Below are 23,100 nucleotides of genomic sequence, written 5' to 3'. Positions count from 1 at the left end.
ATTTTAACTCTCTTTTGTTCCAATTAAAAAATACGCAATTGTAGAGGGTGACTAAGAAAAGTAAAACCTATCTAGTATCAGCAGGAAACAAAATCACAGGTTGGAGAGACTACACTTACATCATTATAGTCGGACAGGTGGCCAATGTAATTTTTGCCTGTGTGCCTTTAGAAATCTTATAAACAATAATGTAAGATTTAAAAATTGTGGGTGGTAATCTGTCAACCAGTAATTTTTTAATGTGTTCTTTATATTTGCATTAGAAAAGTCAAGATGCACATCCATTCCAACAATAAAGTGACAAGAATTTACAATGTGATTGGAACTCTCAGAGGAGCAGTGGAACCAGGTAAGTTAATCAGCACGTAGCAAATGAGTAACTTTTCTTTGCCAGGTACGTACTGCTCCAAGCTTTGGGTCTATCAGGTGAGCAAAGCAAAGCAACTCTTTGTCCCAATGGAACTCATAGAAATATAAAACACATAAATATGAGCTAATTTTGTGCTGTGATATATGTTGTTAAAAAAGAGAGAGAGAGAAGTGAATTGGTGGGGCTAGGTTGATAAAGTGTGCACGCTTTGCTTAGAGGATCAAGGGAGGAAGCACACGGAGAGATGGATTTTAGGTGTTTTTTGGATTTGTTTACCACACAGTTTTGCATGCGTAAATATCTTCATGATAACTATAAATTTCTATATAAAAGATAGCTCTAGAGCCCTGGCCCATGTGGCTCAGTTGGTTTGATTTCTGGTCAGAACACATTCCTGTGTTTTGGGTTGAATCCCCAGTAGAGGGCGTGCAGGAGGCAGCTGATGGATGTTTCACACTCACATTAATGCTTCTCTGTCTCTCCCTCTCCTTTCCTCCCTATGAATGAATTATAAAGTCTTTAAAAAGAGATAGCACTCAGAAAATTAAAGTAACTTTGAATTAATAATTTTTTTACATTGAAGTTGATGAAATATATAGACACATGATTTCCCAAGGATTTCAGATAATCTGGGGATTAATATATCTTATAAAGAGTCTTACTTCATTATGTTCCAGTTCCTTAAAAATTATTGGGTTATATATTTTTTACCAAAACAGATCTAATTAAATTGTATATCTTTCTTACAAGCAGCCAGTGCTTTCCTTCAATGATCAAGAACGTTGATATGCTCCAATGAAAACTAAACAATATATAATTGGCTATTTGTTGAATTTTACTGAGTACTTATTTTTTTTTGCCAGCTCTATGCTAAGCATTGGGGATGGTGGGATAAAAAAAAAAAAAAGACATCACCTGGGAACAAGGAGCTAATGGCTGGGAGGGGGGCCATACATTTAAGTGTGGTAAATGCTTTTTCAGATATGAAAAGATTGCCAGAGGGCTGGGTAGGGAAGCAATTCCCTCTTCCCATGGAAACTAGGAATGGTTCATAAAGGGGGAAAATCTTTGACCCGAATCTTAAAAATAAGTAGGAGTAGGAAGTGGAGGACTTGGTATGTGGCCACTGTGTTCTCTGAATCTGGAAATAGTGCTAAGTAGGTAAGAGAGGAGTAATAGAGAATTATGTAAAGATGTGAATAGGATAACGTTATACTTAATTATCATTACATATATACTTGTAATTGCTATAATACTATACATTTGCTTATCACTCATATTTTCTTCATACATCAAAATCAGAAAAAAATACATTATGTGTTTACACACGTGTTTAGGAACCTTGCTATCTTCCTCTGAGTCTTTCTTTAAAATTTAATTTATTGATGAGAGAGAGAAAGAGAGAGAGAGAAACATTAATTTAATGTTCTACTGATTTACACATTCATTGGTTTATTGTTGTATGTGCCCTGACTGGGGATCGAACCGGAAACCTTGGCCTATCAGGACGATGCTCTAACCAACTGAGCTACCCTGCCAGCACTTCCTTTGAGTCTTGATGCTCTGTGATCAGATGCTCTGGAATCACTTGCAGTGTGCTTTGTTACTGACTTGGAATGACAAGTAATTTTGCAATGATGCTTTTTAGACAGATATGTCATTCTTGGAGGTCACCGTGACTCATGGGTGTTTGGTGGCATTGACCCTCAGAGTGGAGCAGCTGTTGTTCACGAAATTGTGAGGAGTTTTGGAATTCTGAAAAAAGAAGGTAACGTAAGTGAAGAGTAAAAATACCTACTTCTTTGAGTCTCAGTTCAGTTCTCTATTGAGTGAGTGTAAAAATGTCACCTCATAGGTTTGTATGAAGGGTGAACTGACAGGATACATGCAGACTGTGTCATCTGAGTAGCATAGAGTACTTAGTAGTAGCACAGAATAGCTTTCAATGAACTGGGCTGTATTACTTATGTTGGTTAATTAGTTATATTGCTTATTCATGCTTGCATTTATATAGTAATATTTACTTTATTGATATTTATATATTAAACTGTAATCTGAAATAAAGGGATTACACCATAAGTGGTTGCTCTTAGCAACTAAGAAGATGGAGATGGTTTTCCTCACAGAAGAGTACACACCAGAATTAGGTCATAAGCCAAAGCTTCCTGGCCTGGGAACTGTGAGCAGAAGTTCCTGGGCTCTTCCAGCCTCACACCTCAGGTCACCTTAGTGTACTAAGCAACTGAGGAGATCAAAGCTTTTCAGAAAAATACTGGTCTTCTCGACTAATGAGATACTGTCAAAAATTCAATATCTGCATATTCGTAAGCCCCAAGCTTTGGACTGTTCTCCAGAATTTAGGTTTATATTCTTAGCACCATTACTTCAGTCATTTTAAAGCTTCATATAAGATCCAAATAAAGTTTAGTTTAAATTGTTGCTTTTTAAAATAATGATTATACAATGAAAGCAGGAAGTCCACTCTGTTTACTGACCCTGTGAACAAGGTGTCTTGGGGCTGTAAATGTGATCCCTATTTTTTTTTTTTAAACAACAAGAAAACAACCATAAAAAACATGTTAAATTTGCATATCAGAGAAATGGTGCTTTCACATGTGTTATCTATTTGGAACTCGTAGACGCCAGGGAGAAGTTAACCTACTTACTTCTATTCTCCCTTTACAATGTAGATAACCAAGGTTTACAGAACCAGGGAACTCACTTAAGGTTCTATAGCTAGTGTGTGGCAAAGACAGAGAACCAGGGCTTAAACTCAAATTTCTGGCTTCCAGTCCACAAAACCATGATGTCTCTCTTTAAAATAAAGTGTGAAGGTGCTTTTTTCCCCCACACAGCTATGTTATATTTTTAGAAAACAAAATGATGGAGACCTGAATTTGCATAGTTTATGAATTCGATAGTGTTTAATATTATTACAAAAACTTTCATGATTCTGTAAGACTTCCTGTGTTAAGCACAAAACATCACTGGGATCATTCTAGAGCGTGCCAAAGAATGCAAAGATGAAGAATAATATTAAGTGAAATTTGAATGATGCTATTAAGCAACATGACAAAAATGAAACACTGAACTCAACTCATATAGGGATACGTCTTCTGAATAAGCACAAATGAAATAGTTACTAAAATAATGGAAACTTACCTTTTTTGGATCACTTAGTAAGTGCTATATTTATAAATACTAACCATTTAATCCTTCCAACAACCAAGTAGTATCTTTACCTTGTTGTTCCTGGCATACCAATGAAGAACCAGAGGTTTAGTAAGTTTGAATGGCTTTCCCTTGGTCATACTGCTAGTTAGTGAAAGAACCAGGGTTTGACATAAGATCTTTCTTTCACACCAGTGTTACTCCAAGCCAGTGGTCGGCAAACTCATTAGTCAGCAGAGCCAAATATCAACAGTACAACGACTGAAATTTCTTTTAAGAGCCAAATTTTTTAAACTTAAACTGTATAGGTAGGTACATTGTTATTAACTTAATTAGGGTAGTCCTAAGACTTAGGAAGAGCCACACTCAAGGGGTCAAAGAGCTGCATGTGTCTCGTGAACCGCAGTTTGCTGACCACGGTGTCCAAGTTATACTATCTTCCTGTTGAATTTTATGTAGGTTTCAGTAGCCACAGACATTAGCATTGTTAACTGAGCTTCTGTTGAGGAATCCTGGCACAGTTGAGTGAAATCATACAACCAGCTGACACTGAACAATCACATGATGCCAGAACAACAAACAGGAAGAGCTGTCAAGGATTTTCTCTGTTGTATCTGCTCTCTAAACATAGACCATATCGAGCACTCTCTTCTTCTGCTCTAGGCAGCTGCGGGTCACGGGTGGTTTCCTATGCTCGGCCAATGTTTACAAACCTAAACAATCCATGGTTTTGTTTGTTGTTGTTCCTGTTGGGCTTGGCAATGTCTTGGATAAAGTTTGCATTTTTTCAGCACTTATACGTATATACATACTATTTTAGGCTGGAGGCCTAGAAGAACAATTTTGTTTGCAAGCTGGGATGCAGAAGAATTTGGTCTTCTTGGTTCTACTGAGTGGGCAGAGGTTAGTTGATCGTTTGCTACAATATATATTTTCATAGTGAGACAACAGTTTGAACTTAATTCTCAAGGATGTGAACGTAACACGTGAATCCAGTGAAGCAATATATCTGTGTTCAAAAATCAACAATAAAGATATCTGTGTCACCAAAGAACTAAGTTCCATTTGAACATTTCAGAGCCAGTTAATATCTGTTGTCAAAATAAGTTTATTTTCTGGGAGTGTGATAGGAACTAAGTAAATTCACTAGAAACCCAACAGCAAAATAAGATACCATGTTTCTATTACCTTTTCCAAATTAGCTCCTAGAGCTAAGCGCGTTGAAATATCCCCTGAGCTTGTGTAGTAAGATATATCTTTCACAGCTATCTTCTCTATATCATAATGACCTACTCTGAATTAAATCATGCTTAATTATCTTCGCTATATCATAATGACCTACTCTGAACTAAATCATGCTAAGAGTGAGGCATAAAGTCCCACCACATAATACTTATGAGGCCCCTTCGAAAGTAATTTTTACCTGCATGTATTGTTGGCTTTGTGTAATAGCCATTAGCTATAAATACATGCAAAGTTGACACTGATTCCATTCACTTCGAGTCATGCAATCAATATTTATTGGGCTCCTATTATACTTCATAAATTATGGGAAGCCCTGTAACCTTCAATTTTCTTTTGGGGAAAAATAAAAGTAGTATTTCTGTAGACAAAGTTTATGTTGGCATCAGGAAGAGCCTAACTATGTTAAGATTATCATTTGTCTCTTTCAAACTGTTTTCACCATGTGGAGTTGCATTGTTTTTCTGTTTTCTTTCTTATATTCAAGATGCTTAGGAAATTGCATATTTAAGAGATTCAGAATCCATTTGATACCTTAAAAGAAACTGCTACAATTCCTTTTGTTTTAAAACTGCAATGGTCAATGTTGACCAGTAGGTGGTGGCATCCTACAGGAGAACTTCATATTTCAGGGTAGAGGACATTGATGTTCACATATTTTTAAGGGATATATTTGAAATAACTCATTCCCTGTGGATCAGGCAAGATTCTGTACTTAAATAATGAGACGTTCATGAGAAGACTTCCACTGAAATGATCTCTTAGGTCGTTCATATTTACTAAGAGAATTTCTTGAGGGATAAACTATGGTTAAGAAATCAACTTCCTTTCCTTTTTCCAGATTAAGAACGTGGACAATCTTAGCTTACATTTTAGCCTTAAAAATGTTTAACTTGTTATTCTTACCAATATTTTTTATTGAAATTCCTTCAAACAAATGATTTTGATAATCTTATATGTCAAATTTGTGGATAATTTGGGCCAGTCCAGTTCAGTTCAGAAACCTGCACACATTTAATGGAGGCGTGCATTTTTTAAGGGGGAAGGTATGGCTGTATGTTTATGCTTTTCCTTCTTTCATATTATAGGAGAATTCCAGACTCCTTCAGGAGCGTGGTGTGGCCTATATTAATGCAGATTCTTCTATAGAAGGTGAATATCATTGGTCTCCTAGGAAAAGATGGGATCACAGAAGTAGGAGCAGTTTAGTTCATACACTAATAAGAAGGCAAATTGATTGGCATGTGGTTAGGGCATCTGCTGTTGCTTTGTCGGGCTCCTGCCCCTGACTCAGCAGCTTTGAGCCCAGAGAGCTAATTTGGGAAAGCTGCACTCTGCTTCATCAGGCATATTACCTTGTATAGAGTAGGACTTCAGTAAATACCTGTTAAATGAATAAGTATATCATGGAACTAAAGATTTCAATGGTTTTAGAATAAGGTAGCACAAAAGGTATGATTTTGTTCTTGTTCTCAGATAATGGATGTTTATTTATTTAAAAAATGTTTTTCAATTACAGTTGATATTCATTGCTAGTTTGAACATACTGTGATTAGACTTTTATATAACTTACCAAGTGGTCCCCCAATAAGTCTAGTGCCCATCTGGCACCATATATAGTTAGTACAGTGTTATTGACTACATTCCCTGTGCTATACTTTGCATTCCCATGACTATTATGTAACTGCCAATTTGTACCTCTCAGTCCCTTCACCTTTTTCACTCCGCCCTCAACCCCTTTTGATGAAGGCATGTTGGCCTTTACTTTTTCTTCTTTGTTCACATGTGTGAGCTACGTTGTCTCCTAACTTAGTTTACACAGTGCATTTCAGTTATTTTTTCCTCCTTGTCTTAGGTTCATGGCTAACGGCCTGGCCTTCTTCCTGTCATCATCACTTCCTAGCTGTGTGACGTCAGATTGTTACTTTCTGTGTCTCAGTTTTCTCACCTGTATATGGAGTTACTAAAAGCACATACCTTAAAGGCTCTTGTGAGGGCAAAAGTGGTTTATATTTGCAAAACTCCCAGACCTTTGTCCTGCACAGAGTGAATCTTCAAAAATGTTAGCTTGTATTATTATTACCCTCACTTAAAAACACACAGTAAAATGAGACACTTGGCCACACTGAATAAATACTCCATAACTCTATATATTTTTCCAAAGTAGCATACTCTTCTCTTTATTGCTAGTCTTTTTTAAGATTTGATTTTTAATGTTTTTTTAATTTTTTTTTATCATCCTGTCTGTCCTTTTTAATGCAGATTTTTAAATCATGGGATTTTACTGATTATGTCATTCTCTGTTGTAAAATGCTACATTGGCCTGGCTGGTGTGGCTCAGTGGTTGAGCATCCACCTATGAACTAGGAAGTCACAGTTTGATTCCCGGTCAGGGCACATGCCTGGGGTGTGGGCTTGATCCCCAGTGGGGGCATGCAGGAGGCAGCTAATCAATGATGTTCCTCTCTCATCGATGTTTCTCTCTCTCTCTCCCTTCCTCTCTCTCGCTAAGAAAAAAAAAAATCAATAAAAAAAATAGTTTAAAAATAATAATGAAATAAAATGCTGCATTGTCTCCCCATCATTTCCAAGATCAAGAACAAATGACACAAACGTATATAGAATTTAGCCCCCACAAATCCACGGTGTAGTTTTCGTAAGTGCATTATATGTAAAAGTTTTATACTCATAATAACCCTGTGAGGTAAGTATTGTTATCCCTCTTGTACAGAAGAGGGGACTGAGATTCAGAGGAATTAAGTAACTTTCCCAAGATCACCCAGATTGTAAAGGGTGGGGCTGAGACTCAAGGCAAACTGGTCTGTTTCAACTTTATCTTTCTAACCACTACATTCTTCCTACCTTATACGGGTTTTTGTTATCATATGACAGATAAATGTTTCTGCCTCTTGCCTTTTTTGTTCAAAGAAAACATGAAATTAGGCCAGAGGTCTAAGTGAAGTGGGAGAGTAAGTCATGCAGCTCTTATGCCGAACACTGTTCCAGGCTAAGGGAACAGTGTGTACAAAGGTCCCGAGAAGGAGTCTGTGTGGGCAGAATGGGAGGTGAAGGTTTGGGCAGGTGACCTGAGGTGGCTTCATCTTTGGCACTGAGGATGATGAGTTTTGATTGGACTCAGGTTTTAAAAGGATTATTTGACTAAGGAATTAAGAGTGGTCTTTGAATGAAAGAAATAAAATTAAAAAAATGAAATAAAAAATAATCAAACTTCTGGTCTTTCAGGAAACTACACTCTGAGAGTCGATTGCACTCCACTGATGTACAGCTTGGTATACAACCTAACAAAGGAGGTACAAATAATTACATATAATTTGAGAAAATCTGAGTTCTGCAAATGCTATTGTCTTGAGATATCATTGTTAAGCATCTGTGTTGTTTTATAACTTGTCTTTTTTCCTCATATAGCAAATATCCACTTCATAGGACATCACATCTAATAAAATGTTTACACACGTTATCCCATTTCTCCCCTCATCACCCCAAAGAAACGGGTCTACACTCCCACTTGAAAACGAGAAAGCTGGGGCTTAAAAAGCATTAGCCATTGAAGTTACAGAACTTGTCTAGTAGCTGAACTGAGACTTGGTTCTGGGGTTTAATTCCTTAATTTTAAAACTGGTTTGTACTCCTTAATATAATGAATGATATCAAGTAACTCTGGATGCCGGAAGGCAAAGTTTCTGATTGAGGAAGGACATAATTAAATACACACCAAGTGCTGGCGGCCAGGGACAAAGCAATCTGGGGAAGAGGCTAGGTGAGAACATGCACCCCTTTCCTGACTTCCTGACCTGGGCTCCATTCCATGGAGTCCTACTGGGCTGGGCTGACAGCTCAAGTTCTCTTATACTGACAGCAGCTCCAGGTACTGAACTTGGTGGACAGGTGATGCCTGAATCCATAAAGAACAGGCAACTCTTCAGTTGTGTTCTCCTGCCTCATAAAACCATTATTCCTGAAGTTAGTCAAAGTGAGTGAGTTTTTGGAGTGGCAGATTTTTCTTATTACTGCTAATTTGCATTGGAAAGGGGAAAAAAAAAAGACTTGCCCATTTAATAAAATTACTAATTGAAATGTAGTTACCAAGAAAAGCTTAATGCGTTAGCCAGTTTGACTAAGTTGATAGAGCATTGATTTTAGAAAAAGAAAGGAAGAGAGAAGGGGAGGCAGGAAGAGAGACCTTGATGTAAGAGAGAAACATGGATTGGTTGCCCCTGTTCACATCCTGACTGGGGATTGAACCTGCAACCTAGGTATGTGCCCTGACCACGAATCAAATTCCCAAAATCTTTTTGGTGTTGGGGTGACACTCTAACCAACTGAGCAGCCTGGCCAGGGTACTTCTCTTGTTTTGCTGAGTACAGTTTAGCTACTCATTTCCTGGTTAATGGACATTCAGATTTTAAAACATCTGATTCATAGGTATTCTCTCTCTCTCTCTCTCTCTCTAACTTGTGCAGCTCCAAAGTCCTGATGAAGGCTTTGAAGGCAGATCTCTCTATGAGAGCTGGAATAAAAAAAGCCCTTCACCAGAGCTCATTGGCATGCCCAGGTAAACCATCAAATAAGCAAAGAGACAAAACTTTCTACCGAATTTAGTATGGGATTGTGTTGGAAATAAAACAGTATTTTTTTCAATCATTAATAAAAAATTTATTTGTTTTAAAAATTCTCTAACATTTGATAAAGGAAGAGTGATGTTGAGGTTCTCAAATAAAATATTACTATGTATGGGTTTGAAGATAAATCTGTAGGTCATCAAGAGATGCTTTCCTTTTGAATAGACAGTATATATGCATGGTAAACAGAAGAATTTAATGGTGGAGAGTAAGTCCCCTCATATTTTCCCTAGTGGCTCTATACATTATCTTATTTTCTGAACACCATACAATTAACAAATATTTTAGTTACTCTAAGAAAAATATAGACACTATTGCAGTTCTGGTTGTGTAAATCAAAATCAATTTAAACTGTAATAGGATATACAAAACATTTATTTATTTGAGTAAAAAGGACCGGCAGTCCTAAGGATATTAAGGTTAGAGATTTTAGGGGAGGTCCCAGGGGGAAGATCTCAATAGAATATTCAGCAGCTTTCCAGGTATGTCCTTTCAGGGTCAGGGTCTGATTGATTGGTCGAAGCCAGGACAGGGGGTCATTATTCAATACAGCTGGCCCAGAGGTCAGCGGTGGCATCCCTTCTCTGGTTTTGCTGTCTTTCTGGGCCTGGAGCTGAAATACAACTGAGGCCTAGATGTTATCTCTAGGGAAGAAAGCTCAGGAGGCTCCAACTGCAAGACCAGCCTTATGCTAAGGGAGGCTAGGTCACCCTGGGGATGAGATCCCATCCTAAGATTGTCTGTTGCTGGGCATCTGGGCTTTTTTGCCCTGGTGACCTTCTGTACCCAGCCCATTGACCTTGCTCTGCTCATGTCTGTCTAACTTCCTACCACAGAACCTAATGCTATCTCCAGATATATAGTGTCAGTATTGAGATGACTGATAGGACACCCTATTGGTTTCCTGAAAACTTGCTTGTTGTTGATGTGGGGATAATCCCCTTCCTCCTGTCCCACTCATTGGAATTGGATCCAGGAACCCAAAAGAACAATGGTCACCCTACAAAATATTCTTGGAGTAGATATTTTGTGATCAAAACTAATATTTCTCTTAAAAGATTTTTCTACGTGTCTAAGGTGATACATTTAAAAATTATATTTAACTTTTACTATAAAAATGATGTTTAATTAATCTTTAATCTGTACTTGATGAAGAAATCTCAAATAATCCTGAATTTTATCCCTACAAGGATTAGCAAGTTGGGATCTGGTAATGATTTTGAGGTGTTCTTCCAAAGACTCGGAATTGCTTCAGGCAGAGCACGGTATACTAAAAATTTGGTAAGTCTATCCATAAGTAATTCAGGATTATTTAGAATATATTTTAGCTAAACAAATCATTCTGAATCAAGAAAAGTGACTGAAGCACTAGAGAAGTGGTTCTCAACCTTCCTTTAATACAGTTCCTCATGTTGTGGTGACCCCCAACCATAAAATTATTTTCATTTCTACTTCATAACTGTAATTTTGCTACTGTTATGAATCATAATGTAAATATCTGATATGCAGGATGTATTTTCATTGTTACAAATTGAACATAATTAAAGCATAGTGATTAATCACAAAAACAATATGTAATTATATATGTGTTTTCCGATGGTCTTAGGAGACCCCTGAAAGGAGAGGGAGATAGAAATATCAATGATGAGAGAGAATCATTGATTGGTTGCAACCTGCACTCCTCCCACTGAGGATTGAGCCTGCTACCAGGGCACGTGCCCTTGACCAGAATCAAACATGGGACCCCTCAGTCCACAGGCCGATGCTCTATCCACTGAGCCAAGCCAGCTAGGGCCAACTAATCACTTTTATGCATTATCCATTTACATCTTACTAGGGATTGATAGGCATTCAGTTTTCTCAAATGGCCTCTACTCTCAACCAGAAAATACTTAATCCTGAACATATTTTCTCAGTATATAGTGACACTATATTGGTGGATTAGAAGGCTTTTATTGTTTTCTTCCATGTACCCACAACTAATTTATCACAAACTCTTCAAATATTCAAACACATCAAGTGATGTGGCAGACTTCATTATCCCCCAACATTTGTTCTCTGGTTCCTCTGGGTTCTCTGGTTGTTCTCTCTGCCTGGGACACAGCTCCTGCCTGTGAAATTTTCTTTCAAAGAGAAATCTGAGGGTACCTTCATTTATCTCCTCTATTGCATCTTCTGTTCTCCGGATTTTGTTTCCTCCTCTTACTTGTATACTCTCTACTTGTTTTGGAGCACATCCTTCAGGCACTATGAAAGCTAAAGACCATGTTATTTATGCCACACACAATTCTTCCATAGTTTAACTGGGCATCAACTTTTGGTTGAAGATTCTGCACCCTCAGAAATTTGAATTCATGGTTTCATTGTTTTCCTGCCTTCAGGATTGCTATTGAGATTTTGGGCCATTTGATCCCAGTTTGTTTGTCTCTGATATTTTTTAAAAGAAGATTTTCAGTATCTTCTCTTTTTTTCTTAGTGAGTGGGAGGGAGTGAGGTGAGGAGAGAGAGAGAAACACTGATGTGAGAGAGACAGTGTAATTTTAAATTTATACTGAATAGCTCTCATAAACGTGTGCATTCACCATTCAGCATGAACAAACAAATGCACAAGGCTGGGGGGTGGCTTAGTGCACGTGAAAAATCGGCCAGCAAGTTTAAAACTGCTGTAGAAATCAGTTCAGTGACAACAGAACCAATTAATGTGTCGGATGCGGTGTGATCATGTACTAATCATTCCTCAAACATTATTTACGAGTGGTGACACTTGGATTTAAATAGGTAGACTATAGTTGTAGGTATGTAATATTTCTTTACATCAGCAAAATTATTATAGGGCTGGTTTTTTTAAAAAAAACAAATGGCCCATTTTCTAAAATGTGTTAAAATAACAGCGACTTAATAACAAAAAATTAACCTGTTAATTTAATTATAAGCAAATCTAGGTTAAAAGTGTTTTAAAATGAACAGGTTGTTGATTGTCACATATCACATAGGGACAGGAAATTTTGTCCATTAAATCTAAAGTCCGTTAAGTCAAAGTCCATAAAATTGAGGGTTTACTGTAGTAAAAACTTGGGACAGATTTTCATATTATATTAACCTGTTAATACGTGGCTTATTGAAGTACTTAAATACTTTGCTGTATTTATTACTGACCAAAATAGCCTAGTTAATATTAATAGTAAATATGTATTTTATGATAAACTGTCTTACAAGAGATATATTTTGTTCTTTGCTTTTTTTTTGTAGGCAATAAACAAATTCAGCAGCTATCCACTGTATCACAGTGTTTATGAAACCTTTGAATTGGTGGAAAAGTTTTATGATCCAACTTTTAAGTATCACCATGCTGTGGCCCAGGTTCGAGGAGGGATGGTATTTGAACTAGCCAATTCCATCGTGCTCCCTTTCGACTGTCGAGATTATGCCATAGTTTTAAGACAGTATGCTGACAAAATCTACAACATTTCAATGAAACATCCGCAAGAAATGAAAACATACAGTGTGTCCTTTGGTATGCTACACGTTTTTAGAATTCATTTTCTGTATGTTTCTGTGAATCTCTAAAATATGATGATGTACCTGAGGTCCATTTTTCATTTATTGTTGTTCTATATGATCAAATATTTTCTTTACATCTATAAGTGCATTTTTTCCCACTTGTGCTTATCTGGAAATACATATATAAAATGTTAATACCTTGTAAAATAAAAAGAACACTATTTTTCTCTTTGCTTCAGCTATAGAGCAATACTATTAGGTCCTAATTTCTCTTTCAGATTCACTCTTTTCTGCAGTGAAGAACTTTACAGAAATTGCTTCTAAGTTCAGCGAGAGACTGCAAGACTTGGATAAAAACAAGTATGTTCCACATATACAAGTTTGGTGTTGAAATACCTTTGCAAGTTTTTGCTGCTTCTGTCCCTTCACTCTAAGCATATAGGCTGCCATGTGTCTCAAAGAAAGACCCACTTCTGACATCCTGAGTGGCAGTGGTGCTGCTGAGAAATGCTGGTGCCTCCTTCACTGCCAACTCATTAGTGCAACATCCCCAGCTGACCACTGAAGGGCCTCCACCGTGTGACCAAAGCCTTCTCCAGCTTTCTCTCTTGTGCTTTCAGTTTCTCTCCATCATACCTCATCCTGAACACACTTTCTTTCTCCTTCTCCTTAAAGGCATTATCTCTGCAAAGAGTTATTTTCTTCCACTTCCACCTGGGAAAATTCTATTTATCTGGAATAACAAATATTGTAAAGCCATTATTTTAGGATTAATTCTGTATAAAGTCACAAAAATAAAATGTAATTTGAACATATTTTTAAGATGGGAAATAAATAATGTGAAAGCATTAAGGAATTTTTTTAATGGTAGAAATTTGAAGGTGAATATATCTTTATATTAAACGTATTACAATGAAACACATATCAAATCCTCGGGGATTGGTGCAAGAATGCATTGAAAGAGCCATGGCCAGTGTGTTCAGTGGATTCAGCATAGTCCCATGCACCAAAAGGCTGTTGGTTTGATTCCCAGTCAGGGCACATGCCTCGGTTTAGTGCTCCATCTCCAGCAGCAGGAGGCAGCTGATTGATGTTTCCCTCTTTCTCTCCCTTTTTCTTCTTTTCTCTCTGAAATGCAATAAAAAATCTTAAAAATCAATACATAGAAAGATCAGAGTAGACGGTCCAAAAATAACCTAGTGATATACAAGGATGTATTTGTAATGAAAGATACATAAAAAGGTCAATGGGGAAAGAAAGACGTATTAAAAATAATGTCGTATAAGCTCTGTTAGGAACGGATAAAAAAGTGAATTCAGCCCTCTCTGGTTTGGCTCAGTGGAAAGAGAGTTGGCCTGTGGACTGAAGGATCCCGGGTTTGATTCCGGTCAAGGGAGCATGCCCAGTTTGCAGGCTTGATCCCCAGTAGGGGGCAGGAGGCAGCCAATCAATGATTCTCATCATTTATGTTTCAATCTCTCTCTCCTCCCTTTCTCTAAAATCAATAAAAAAATATATATTTTTAAAGTGAATTCAGAGACTTCACATTGTATGCAAACATAAGCAACAGGTGTGGAAGAACTCTGTACTAAAATTTAAAATTTTGGAAGTGAAATTTCAAGTTTAGAAGCCACAGGGAAATGCCAATACAACCAGATTTGAGAACAAAGCAGTGGTTAATTATTTAAAATTTAATTATCAAATACAAAGGTAAAAGAGTGGGAAACCTCTTCGAAGTCCCCAAGGGATAGCCCAGCTTCTCACTATTGCCAGAAGATGGCAGGGGAGAGCTCACATTGTCCTCACTAAGACCCCTCACATCCCCCCAAAAGCTTGGGAAACCTTTTTCGGCAGATTTGAAAAGGGGTAATATAAACATAAAAATATTTTTTTGAAAACTGATAAGAAAATCCAAAATATCAAAATTGGAAATATTGGCAATGGACAATATAAACAAATCTAAGAGAGGGTACCACCTGTATAGAAACAGATATAAAAATATTCAAATAATTCAAAAACACAAATGAAAATAATGTTATACTATGTGCATATCAAATTAGTAACTATTTTAATCGTGGTTGTACCGATTGCTACAGGCTGTTCACTGAAGCATTGTAAATTGTTTTAACCTTCTGAAAAATATACATATTGCTGAAGTTTTTAAGAACCATCACATAGTTGTTACACTTTGCTGTAGTATTTCTGTTTCTTGAATCTTTTTCTTAAGGAGTTTCAAGTTTGAAAAAAAAAAAGGCTTCTCAAAGAAAAATATGGATTATAATCCTGAATAATTAAAATTAATTTTAATACTTAAGAGGAAAGGAATTACTTGAACTAGATACCCACCAATTTAAACTTTTTATAAACATTAAAATCGATAATTATAAAATAAATATAAGATATTTATAACAAAATGTGAAGTAAACAAAAAGTATATAAAATTGTAAATTAGTTGATTACATTTTTTTAACTTTTTTGTTGCTGTTGTTAATCCTCGCCTAAGGATATTTTTTTCCCATGGATTTTTTTTTTTTTTCATAGAGAGTGGAAGGGAGGGGGAGAGGCAGAGAGAGGGGAGAAACATCATGTGAGAGAGACACTTCTATTGGTCAGGAGCATCTTGACAGGAATTGAACCCACGACCCTTCAGTCTTCAGGCTGAAGGTCTAACCACTGAGAAAAACTGGCCAGAGCTAGTTGATTACATTTTTATTGAACAAGTCAACCAATTTGTGTAATAATTGTGTTACCCTGGACTATTATGGAGATTTTATTCATTATACTTTGTAATATTTTCCAAATATTTATGTGCCAAAAAAATCAACAATGAAAAATAAATTTTAAAGAGATCCAAACACCATATATTCTATGAGCTGATTTTCTAGTCTTAAAATAATGATATTTTCTTCCTCTGGCAAACCACCTATGGCTCGGATATGGCTTTCAAGGACTTCCTTGAGTATTTCTATTTGTTTTATTTGCTCTAAATGATACTTTAGGTACAGTTTGTGTCTCTATGTTATATTTATAAAGTCTGAACAGTGAGAGCAGTGCAGTGCAGGTCATAATAGCAAATGCTGGCTAAAATAAATTAAACTGGATGTTGAGTTTTTCAACTAAAACTAAAATCTGAGGAGACACTCCTTTAATCCTGCTTTTCTTGAATCAATTTCTCGACCCATCAAAGGATACAGTGTTGACTCCTTGGTACCTTCATGCTCACATAGTACTCAGCTTGAAGACCTGTCATTCTCCCATCTCCTTGGGAGGCCAGCTGCTTCAGGAGTGAAAGGTCCCGTTCACAGAACTCTGCTGTTCCGGGTTACTTCACATTGAATCTCTCTGTAAAAGAAATATTCGATGGTTTTCAGTGGTAACCACAAGATGAGAGAGAGAGAGAGAGAGAGAGAGAGAGAGAGAGAGAGAGAGAGAGAGAGAGAGGTGTGTGTGTATTGAAATTACATCCATGAGTAGATTAATAAGATAACAAGATGAAAAAAGTCTTGCCTATGCCCTAGCCAGTTTAGCTCAGTGAATAGAACATCGGCCCATGGACTGAAGGATCCTGGGTTCAAGTTCGGTCAAGGGCCCATATCTCGGTTGCAGTCTCGATCCCCAGCCTTGGTCAGGATGCATGTGTCTCTCTCACATTGATGTTTCGTTTCCTCTGTCTCTCCCGCTCCACTCTCTCTATTAAATCAATGGGAAAATATCCCCAGTGGAGAGTTAACAACAACAACAACAAGAAGTCTGCCTGTGTTTGAATACCCGGGTTAATCAATTAATTATTTCAACATAATTAAAAGTTACTGTCATTTTTTCCATTGGTACACATAACTGTTTCTGTGGTTTTATAAGTCTCACCGAAATAGTATTTTATAAACTTTTAAAAATGTAACTACATTATTGTTCTTACTGGGAAAGTATAGGAATTTAAAATATATTAGCATTTTCAGTTTTGTTCTACATTTTTTGTTTGCTAGGTAATGCACTCATTTTCATGATGTTATAACTGTATTCATTTCCTTTTTAGCCTAATGTTATTGAGAATTATGAATGATCAACTGATGTTTCTGGAACGAGCATTTATTGATCCTTTAGGGCTACCAGACAGGCCATTCTATAGGTAAGGGGGGAAAAAATGACACATTAAAATTCCATTTCTATTTTTTGCACTGTAAAAAAATTATCATAATTGATTTTTTGCAAGCAAATAGAAAAGGTTAAAATACTATATGCAGCATATGATGACTATACTGTTTCTTCTTCATATGATATAAATGATCAGTATGTATGTTTCTTTTTAGTGTCTTGTTTCTGATTATATCAGTAAAAGAATATATGTTCATTATAAGAAACTTAGGAGACCCAGAAAGTCCCAAGGAGAAAATAAAAATCTCCCCTTTTCCATCAGTCATACATAAAATTGTGTTTATATCTTGATGTGTATAATTTTAGCCCTTCTCTCATTTTAAATATATTTGTGTTTATGTATATACATAAGACATAATGAATATATACAGGGTTGGGCAAAAGCAGTTATAGTTGTAATGCAAAGTAATAATACAATCATAAATAATAATATAATAATAAACACATTTCATGTACTCACAACTGTAAAGATACTTATGCTCATCCCTGTATTTATAATTAAATATATACAATATATAATAATATTATTGTTATAAAAAACAATAATTGTTATAAAAACAATAATTATTGTATAAAAACAATAATTTACTCTTATTGTATAAATATATACAATATATAACAATAATTTACTCAAATATTTATTCTAATATTGACATCATGTTTGTTTTTTCTTTCTAATTTTGAGAGATGTAATTATTTCTGCCCCCAGGTTGGTCTTACTAAGTATTGCAGAATGAATTATTGACAATTATAAATGGCCCAATCTTTCTGTAGGGATTATCAAAGTATTGGAATTGGCAGTAAGGGCATTATCCAAACAGGGTGACTGGTTCCCTGGTGGGATGATTATGCAGGAGGCAGAACTGGTTTTTTTTGTATGTTTTTTTATTGATTTCAGAGAAGAAAGGAGAGGGAGAGAAAGCTAGAAACATCACTAACGAGAGAAAATCATTGATTGGCTGCTTCCTACACGCCCCACACTGGGGATCGGATCAAGCCTGCACCCTGGGCATGTGCCCTGAACAGGAATTGAACCATGACCTCCTGGTTCATAGGTCGATGCCCAACCACTGAGATATGCTGGCGGGACAAGGCAGAACTGTTTTTAATGATTCTAATGCTTTTAGCTAGGCATTCTAACATGTTTGCCTGGCTTCTTTTTTAAAGAAGAGGAAAAGCAAAATAGTAACTTGGCTGCTAACAAATAGGACTTTGATAATCAGAGTTTTGCTACATTTCAGGGGATAGAGTGGAATGATTGTGCCACTTTTCTTCTTTACTTAAAAAATTTGATTTCAGAGAGGAAGGGGGATGGAGAGAGAGAGAGAGAGAGAGAAAGAGAGAGAGAGAGAGAGAGAAACATCAATGATGGTAGAGAATCATTGATTGGCTGCCACTTGCATGCCCATCAGTGAGGATCCAGCCCGAAACCTGGGCATATGCCCTGATCTGGAATTAAACTTTGACCTCCAGTTTCATAGTCGACTCTCAACCACTGAGCCATGCCGGCGGCTCTTTACATTTTATCTTGGAACTTGTTCTTCCCGGCCAGGGCTACTATAGAAACTAACATAACTCTCAACAAAACATCTCTCCTCTTGCCTAGATCTGGTTGAAGATTACAGAACTGTTTTTAAAGATTCCTCATGCTTTAAGCTGAGGAATGTCTAACATGTTTGCATGGCTTCATTTTAAAGAGAAGGAAAACAAAATAGTAAGTTGGTTGGTCACAAATAGGACTTTAATAATAGTTTTGCTGCACTTCAGAGGATAGAATGGAATGGTAAAAAGTCAGCACTTTTTTACCACGTGCCTTGAGACTGATCACCTAGTCTCCCGGGCCTCAATTTCCCCTTCTTTGAAGTGCTAATATTATCTTTTCTCGAGTTTATTTTTAAGCATTGTAAAATTATTAGGTAAATTCTTTCAGGTGTGGCCCATAGTAGGTGACAAGCTGTTTTTGCTATCGTTGTTATTTTTGTTGCTCAGAACCACTTTGTCTTCCTAAAGTTAAATTAGCTAATTAATGCACAGTCATTCCAAAGACTAGTCTTTGGAGGTGGTTGAACTTGGAAGCTGAGACGTGGCTTACTGAAATCATAAAATTAGAATTATGCGATCCAGGAATTGTAGCGTGCTCCTGTTTTCCCGTGAATATGTCACTGGGCAACTAACAGATGGTAAACCATTTTTTATCAACAGGCATGTCATCTTTGCACCAAGCAGCCACAATAAGTATGCAGGAGAGTCATTCCCAGGGATTTATGATGCTCTGTTCGATATCGAAAGCAAAGTGGATCCTTCCAAGGCCTGGGGAGAAGTGAAGAGACAGATTTCTGTCGCAGCCTTCACGGTGCAGGCTGCAGCCGGGACTCTGAGGGAAGTAGCCTAAGGCCTGCTGTGGAGAACCCATATTGAATTAGTATCTGTCACTCAGAAAGAAGCCTCATGGGTGTATTGACAAACTAAAAATTAAAGTTGTGTGTATCTTTGTATTTGTTTTCTTCTCCCTATGGATCAAAACAGAGAGATAGATGATTTTTATTCTCTAATTACAATAGGTTATCCTGGAGTAGAAGTATGTGTTAAAACAGTGGTTCTCAACCTTGGCTGCACATTAAAATCACCTGGGAATCTTTTCAAAATCCTGATTTCTGGGCCTCATCCTCCGGAAATTCTGTTTCTTTGTTATGGGGTGAGGCCACAACATTAGTAACAAAGAAACAGAATTTCCAGAGGATGAGGCCCAGAAATCAGGATTTTAAAAAGATTCCCAGGTGATTCTAATGTGGAGCCAAGGTTGAGAACCACTGTGTTAAAACGAAGGAGAACAGCCTAATATGTCAAGACTTATGTGGAATTATCAGGGAATCAAGTCTAATTCAGCACTTTCAAACCTACTCCTGGCATTGCACACAAAGATAGCATCAGTTTGGCCCTGGCCAGTAAGCTCAATGGTTAGAGCTTTGGCCTGAGCAATGAAGGGTCTCGGGTTTGATTCACACTCAAAGGCTCATACCTGGGTTGCAGGTTCTATCCCAGGCCCTGGCCCAGGTGTGTGCAGGAAGCAACCAATTGATGAGCCATTCTCAGATCAATCTCTCTCTCTTTCTTTCCCTCTCACTTTCTTCTCCCTCACTACCTTCCACTCTCTCTAAAAGTCAATGGAAAAATATCCTCGGGAAAGAAAGAAAAAGAAAGAGAGAAAGAAAGAGCGAAAGAGAGGAAGGGAGAAACATGTTTGTGTAAGAGCACACGGGAAAATTCATAGGGCTGCTCCAGGTCAGAGGCCGTAAGCCCTGCCTGGTTGCCAAGGTTGAGAGGATAGACAACATGTGTGGTGAAAAATAATAAAGAAAATAACATTTGTAACCCTATCAACTGAATAACTATACGAACAAAAGGAACATTACCAATACCCTTGGTCCCCACCATGTGCTGCTGCCTGGTGTGCCTTCCTCTCCTGGCAGAGATACCCACTTTCTTGAATTTTGTTGCTGTTTCCCATTATTTATAATTTTACCACGCATGGCTAGATCATGTATGTGATTTTGGCTTTGTGTATTTTTTGAGCTTTTTTAATAAATAAAATTATACCACGTGCATTAGTCTAGGACTTGAGTTTTTTCACTAACCTTGGGAGGCTGGCGAATGCATTAATGTGGCTGTAGTTCACTAAATTTTACTGACACAGAGCATATACTTGCATGAATATTACATTGATGAGCCAAGGTTCAGGCAAGACACAGAAACATCAATAGGGAAAGTGACCCTAAAGAATGATTGATCATAACAACACTGCAGCAACGAGGTACTGTCTAGTGAAAGGGAAAGAGAGCTCCAAGGCAAGAGAATAGCAGATACAAGGAGTGGTCACTATCCCTAGGTCTGAGATGGAGCAGCCAATGAAGTCTTGCCCCACCCTGGTCCTCCCAATTATTAGAGAAGTACTATGGAGCTGCACTAGCAGAACTTGCTGTAAATCTACCCTAGAACCCCCCAGAAACCTGACTAGACCACGGTGGGAGCTGTTAACAGAGAAGTGTCTTTCAGAGACACTTGACAACAAAACCAGCCAAGGGCAGCATTGGAAGAAGATGATCCTGCTGCTGGTTTTGCTGGCCACTGGGAACTGCAAGTACCAGGCAAGCACTGTAGCAGCAGCTTTACGACAGGAAGGGCCTGCTGGTGAAGCCATGTCCACAGCAGGGCCCGATGCTGGAGAAATCTTCCCTAGGACTACTTGAAATTGTTCTGCCAGCTAAGGATTTCAAAACAAGGTGTCCCCCATATGGACGGGTGGGTTGTTTAAATTTGCTTTGTGTAGTTGGGTAGTCACATGCAGATATTGCACACTTGAAATGTGAGTAGTGTGCATTGAGCTGTTTTGTAAAGGGAAAATGCTTGAATTGTGTCAACAACTAAAAATAAAGAAAGTAAAATATCTCATTAATATTTTCAATAGTAATTACATGCTGAAATGATACTGTATGGGGTTAAATATATTAATAAAATTTATTTTAAATGTTGTCAATTGGTTTATTTATGTGGCCACTGGAAAACTTAAAAATACTTGTGGCACTCAGAATATATTTCTGTAAAATTTTTTACTATTTATATATTTTAATGAATTAAGCTAAGTTTTATTTTATTTAATTTTGTAATTAAATCTGGTGTATCTCCCCAATTATTTTCTGTTTGCCTCATCTTCCTTGTCTTATTATACAATAAGTTTCCCCGGGGGGAGGCCTCAGTTATCTTACTTTGGTTCACCCCAGTTGCTTGGAAAGGTGCTAAGGTGAAAACATGTATTTCCTATAAATTGGTTGATTGTGTTAAATAAACTGGGAATACAGGTAGTGGAATGCAGTTCTTTATATATTTTTAAAATCTTTAGTTTGCAGATATAGTTTTTTAAAGCCTGATTTCAAACTTACTGATTCACAGCTCATAGTTATGTGTAAATCAAAATCTCTGACAAGGTCTGGCTGGTATTACTCAGTTATTGAGAGTCAACCTATGAACCAGGTGGCCAAACTTTGATTCCAGGTCAGTGCACATGCCAGGGTTGTAGGCTATGTCCCCAGTGTGGGGAAGAGGGTGACTGGAGGCAGCCAATCAATGATTGTCTCTTATTGTTGATATTTATCTCTCTCTCCTCCTCTCCATTCTTTTCTGAAATCGATAAAAATATATTTCAAAAAATATGTGATAAGCCTAGGCTGGTTTTTCTCATTGGTTAGATCCTCTGTCTATGGACTGAAGGGTCACAGGTTCAATTTCTGACAAAGGCATATGCCGCGGTTACAGACTCAACCTCCAGAGCCATTCCAGGAGTGTACAGGAGGCAACCAATTGATGTGTCTCTCTCACATCCATGTTACTCTCTTTCTGTCTTTCCCCCTCCCTTCTGCTCTCAGTTAAAAATCAATGGGAAAAATACCCTCAGTTGAGGATTAATGAAAAATCTCTCACAAACAAACAAACAAAAGAGAGAGAGAAAAGACTATGTTGAAACATAAATAAGAAAACCTTAGTTTGCTTTTAAACAGATTTCAGTACTGCATTTATTTTATTTTTAAAGGTATAATTTGTTACATGGTGCTGTATCTCATTATAATTTGTCTTTAGGCTTTAGAAATATGAAAGGGAACCAGGTCTCCAAGAATCAAAACAAGAAAAAGAAAATTAATCTTTGCATTTAAAAGAGGGGATATAATGCAAGGAACTGGTTATACTGGTGAAGCCAATGTTTAAAAGCCAAACAAGACACAGTGAGAAAATCAGACATTGGCATCAGCAGGGAGACCCTACCACCCTAGACCATGGAATAAGGACATTAAGGTTTTACCAGCCCTCAGGGCCAAAATCATGGAGGGATGCTGGTACCTTGAAGATGGTGCTCCAGGTAGAGACAGGGTGGAGAAATACAGTGCTTCTCCCTTCCTCTCACCCTCTAATGTCCTTCCAGTGTCTGCTAGAAACCACTTTGTGAAAGCTAGGGAGTCTCAGCCTGTGCTGTTG

The 23,100-nt window shown here is 37.3% G+C and overlaps 1 protein-coding gene across 4 annotated transcripts in view; it reads left to right on the top strand.

Moving 5' to 3' along the window:
• FOLH1 (folate hydrolase 1) overlaps positions 1-20,689 on the top strand; it is a 48,172-nt gene extending 27,483 nt beyond the window's left edge. For 2 of the 4 annotated variants that reach the window (XM_059708184.1, XM_059708186.1), the window contains 11 exons: positions 264-349; positions 2,019-2,138; positions 4,362-4,444; positions 5,872-5,935; positions 8,027-8,094; positions 9,265-9,356; positions 10,614-10,704; positions 12,673-12,937; positions 13,203-13,284; positions 16,958-17,050; positions 19,279-20,689. In XM_059708184.1, coding sequence (XP_059564167.1) covers positions 264-349; positions 2,019-2,138; positions 4,362-4,444; positions 5,872-5,935; positions 8,027-8,094; positions 9,265-9,356; positions 10,614-10,704; positions 12,673-12,937; positions 13,203-13,284; positions 16,958-17,050; positions 19,279-19,468 — 1,234 coding nt within the window. In that variant the 3' untranslated portion in view covers positions 19,469-20,689. The remainder of the gene's footprint in view (positions 1-263; positions 350-2,018; positions 2,139-4,361; positions 4,445-5,871; positions 5,936-8,026; positions 8,095-9,264; positions 9,357-10,613; positions 10,705-12,672; positions 12,938-13,202; positions 13,285-16,957; positions 17,051-19,278) is intronic. The other 2 variants (XR_009454382.1, XM_059708185.1) reach the window with 2 other exon arrangements.
• The last annotated feature ends 2,411 nt before the right edge of the window (positions 20,690-23,100 follow it).

This window comes from Myotis daubentonii, chromosome 9, assembly GCF_963259705.1.
Source record: "Myotis daubentonii chromosome 9, mMyoDau2.1, whole genome shotgun sequence".
Lineage (NCBI taxonomy): Eukaryota > Metazoa > Chordata > Mammalia > Chiroptera > Vespertilionidae > Myotis > Myotis daubentonii.
This window is presented reverse-complemented; position numbering and strand designations above follow the sequence as displayed.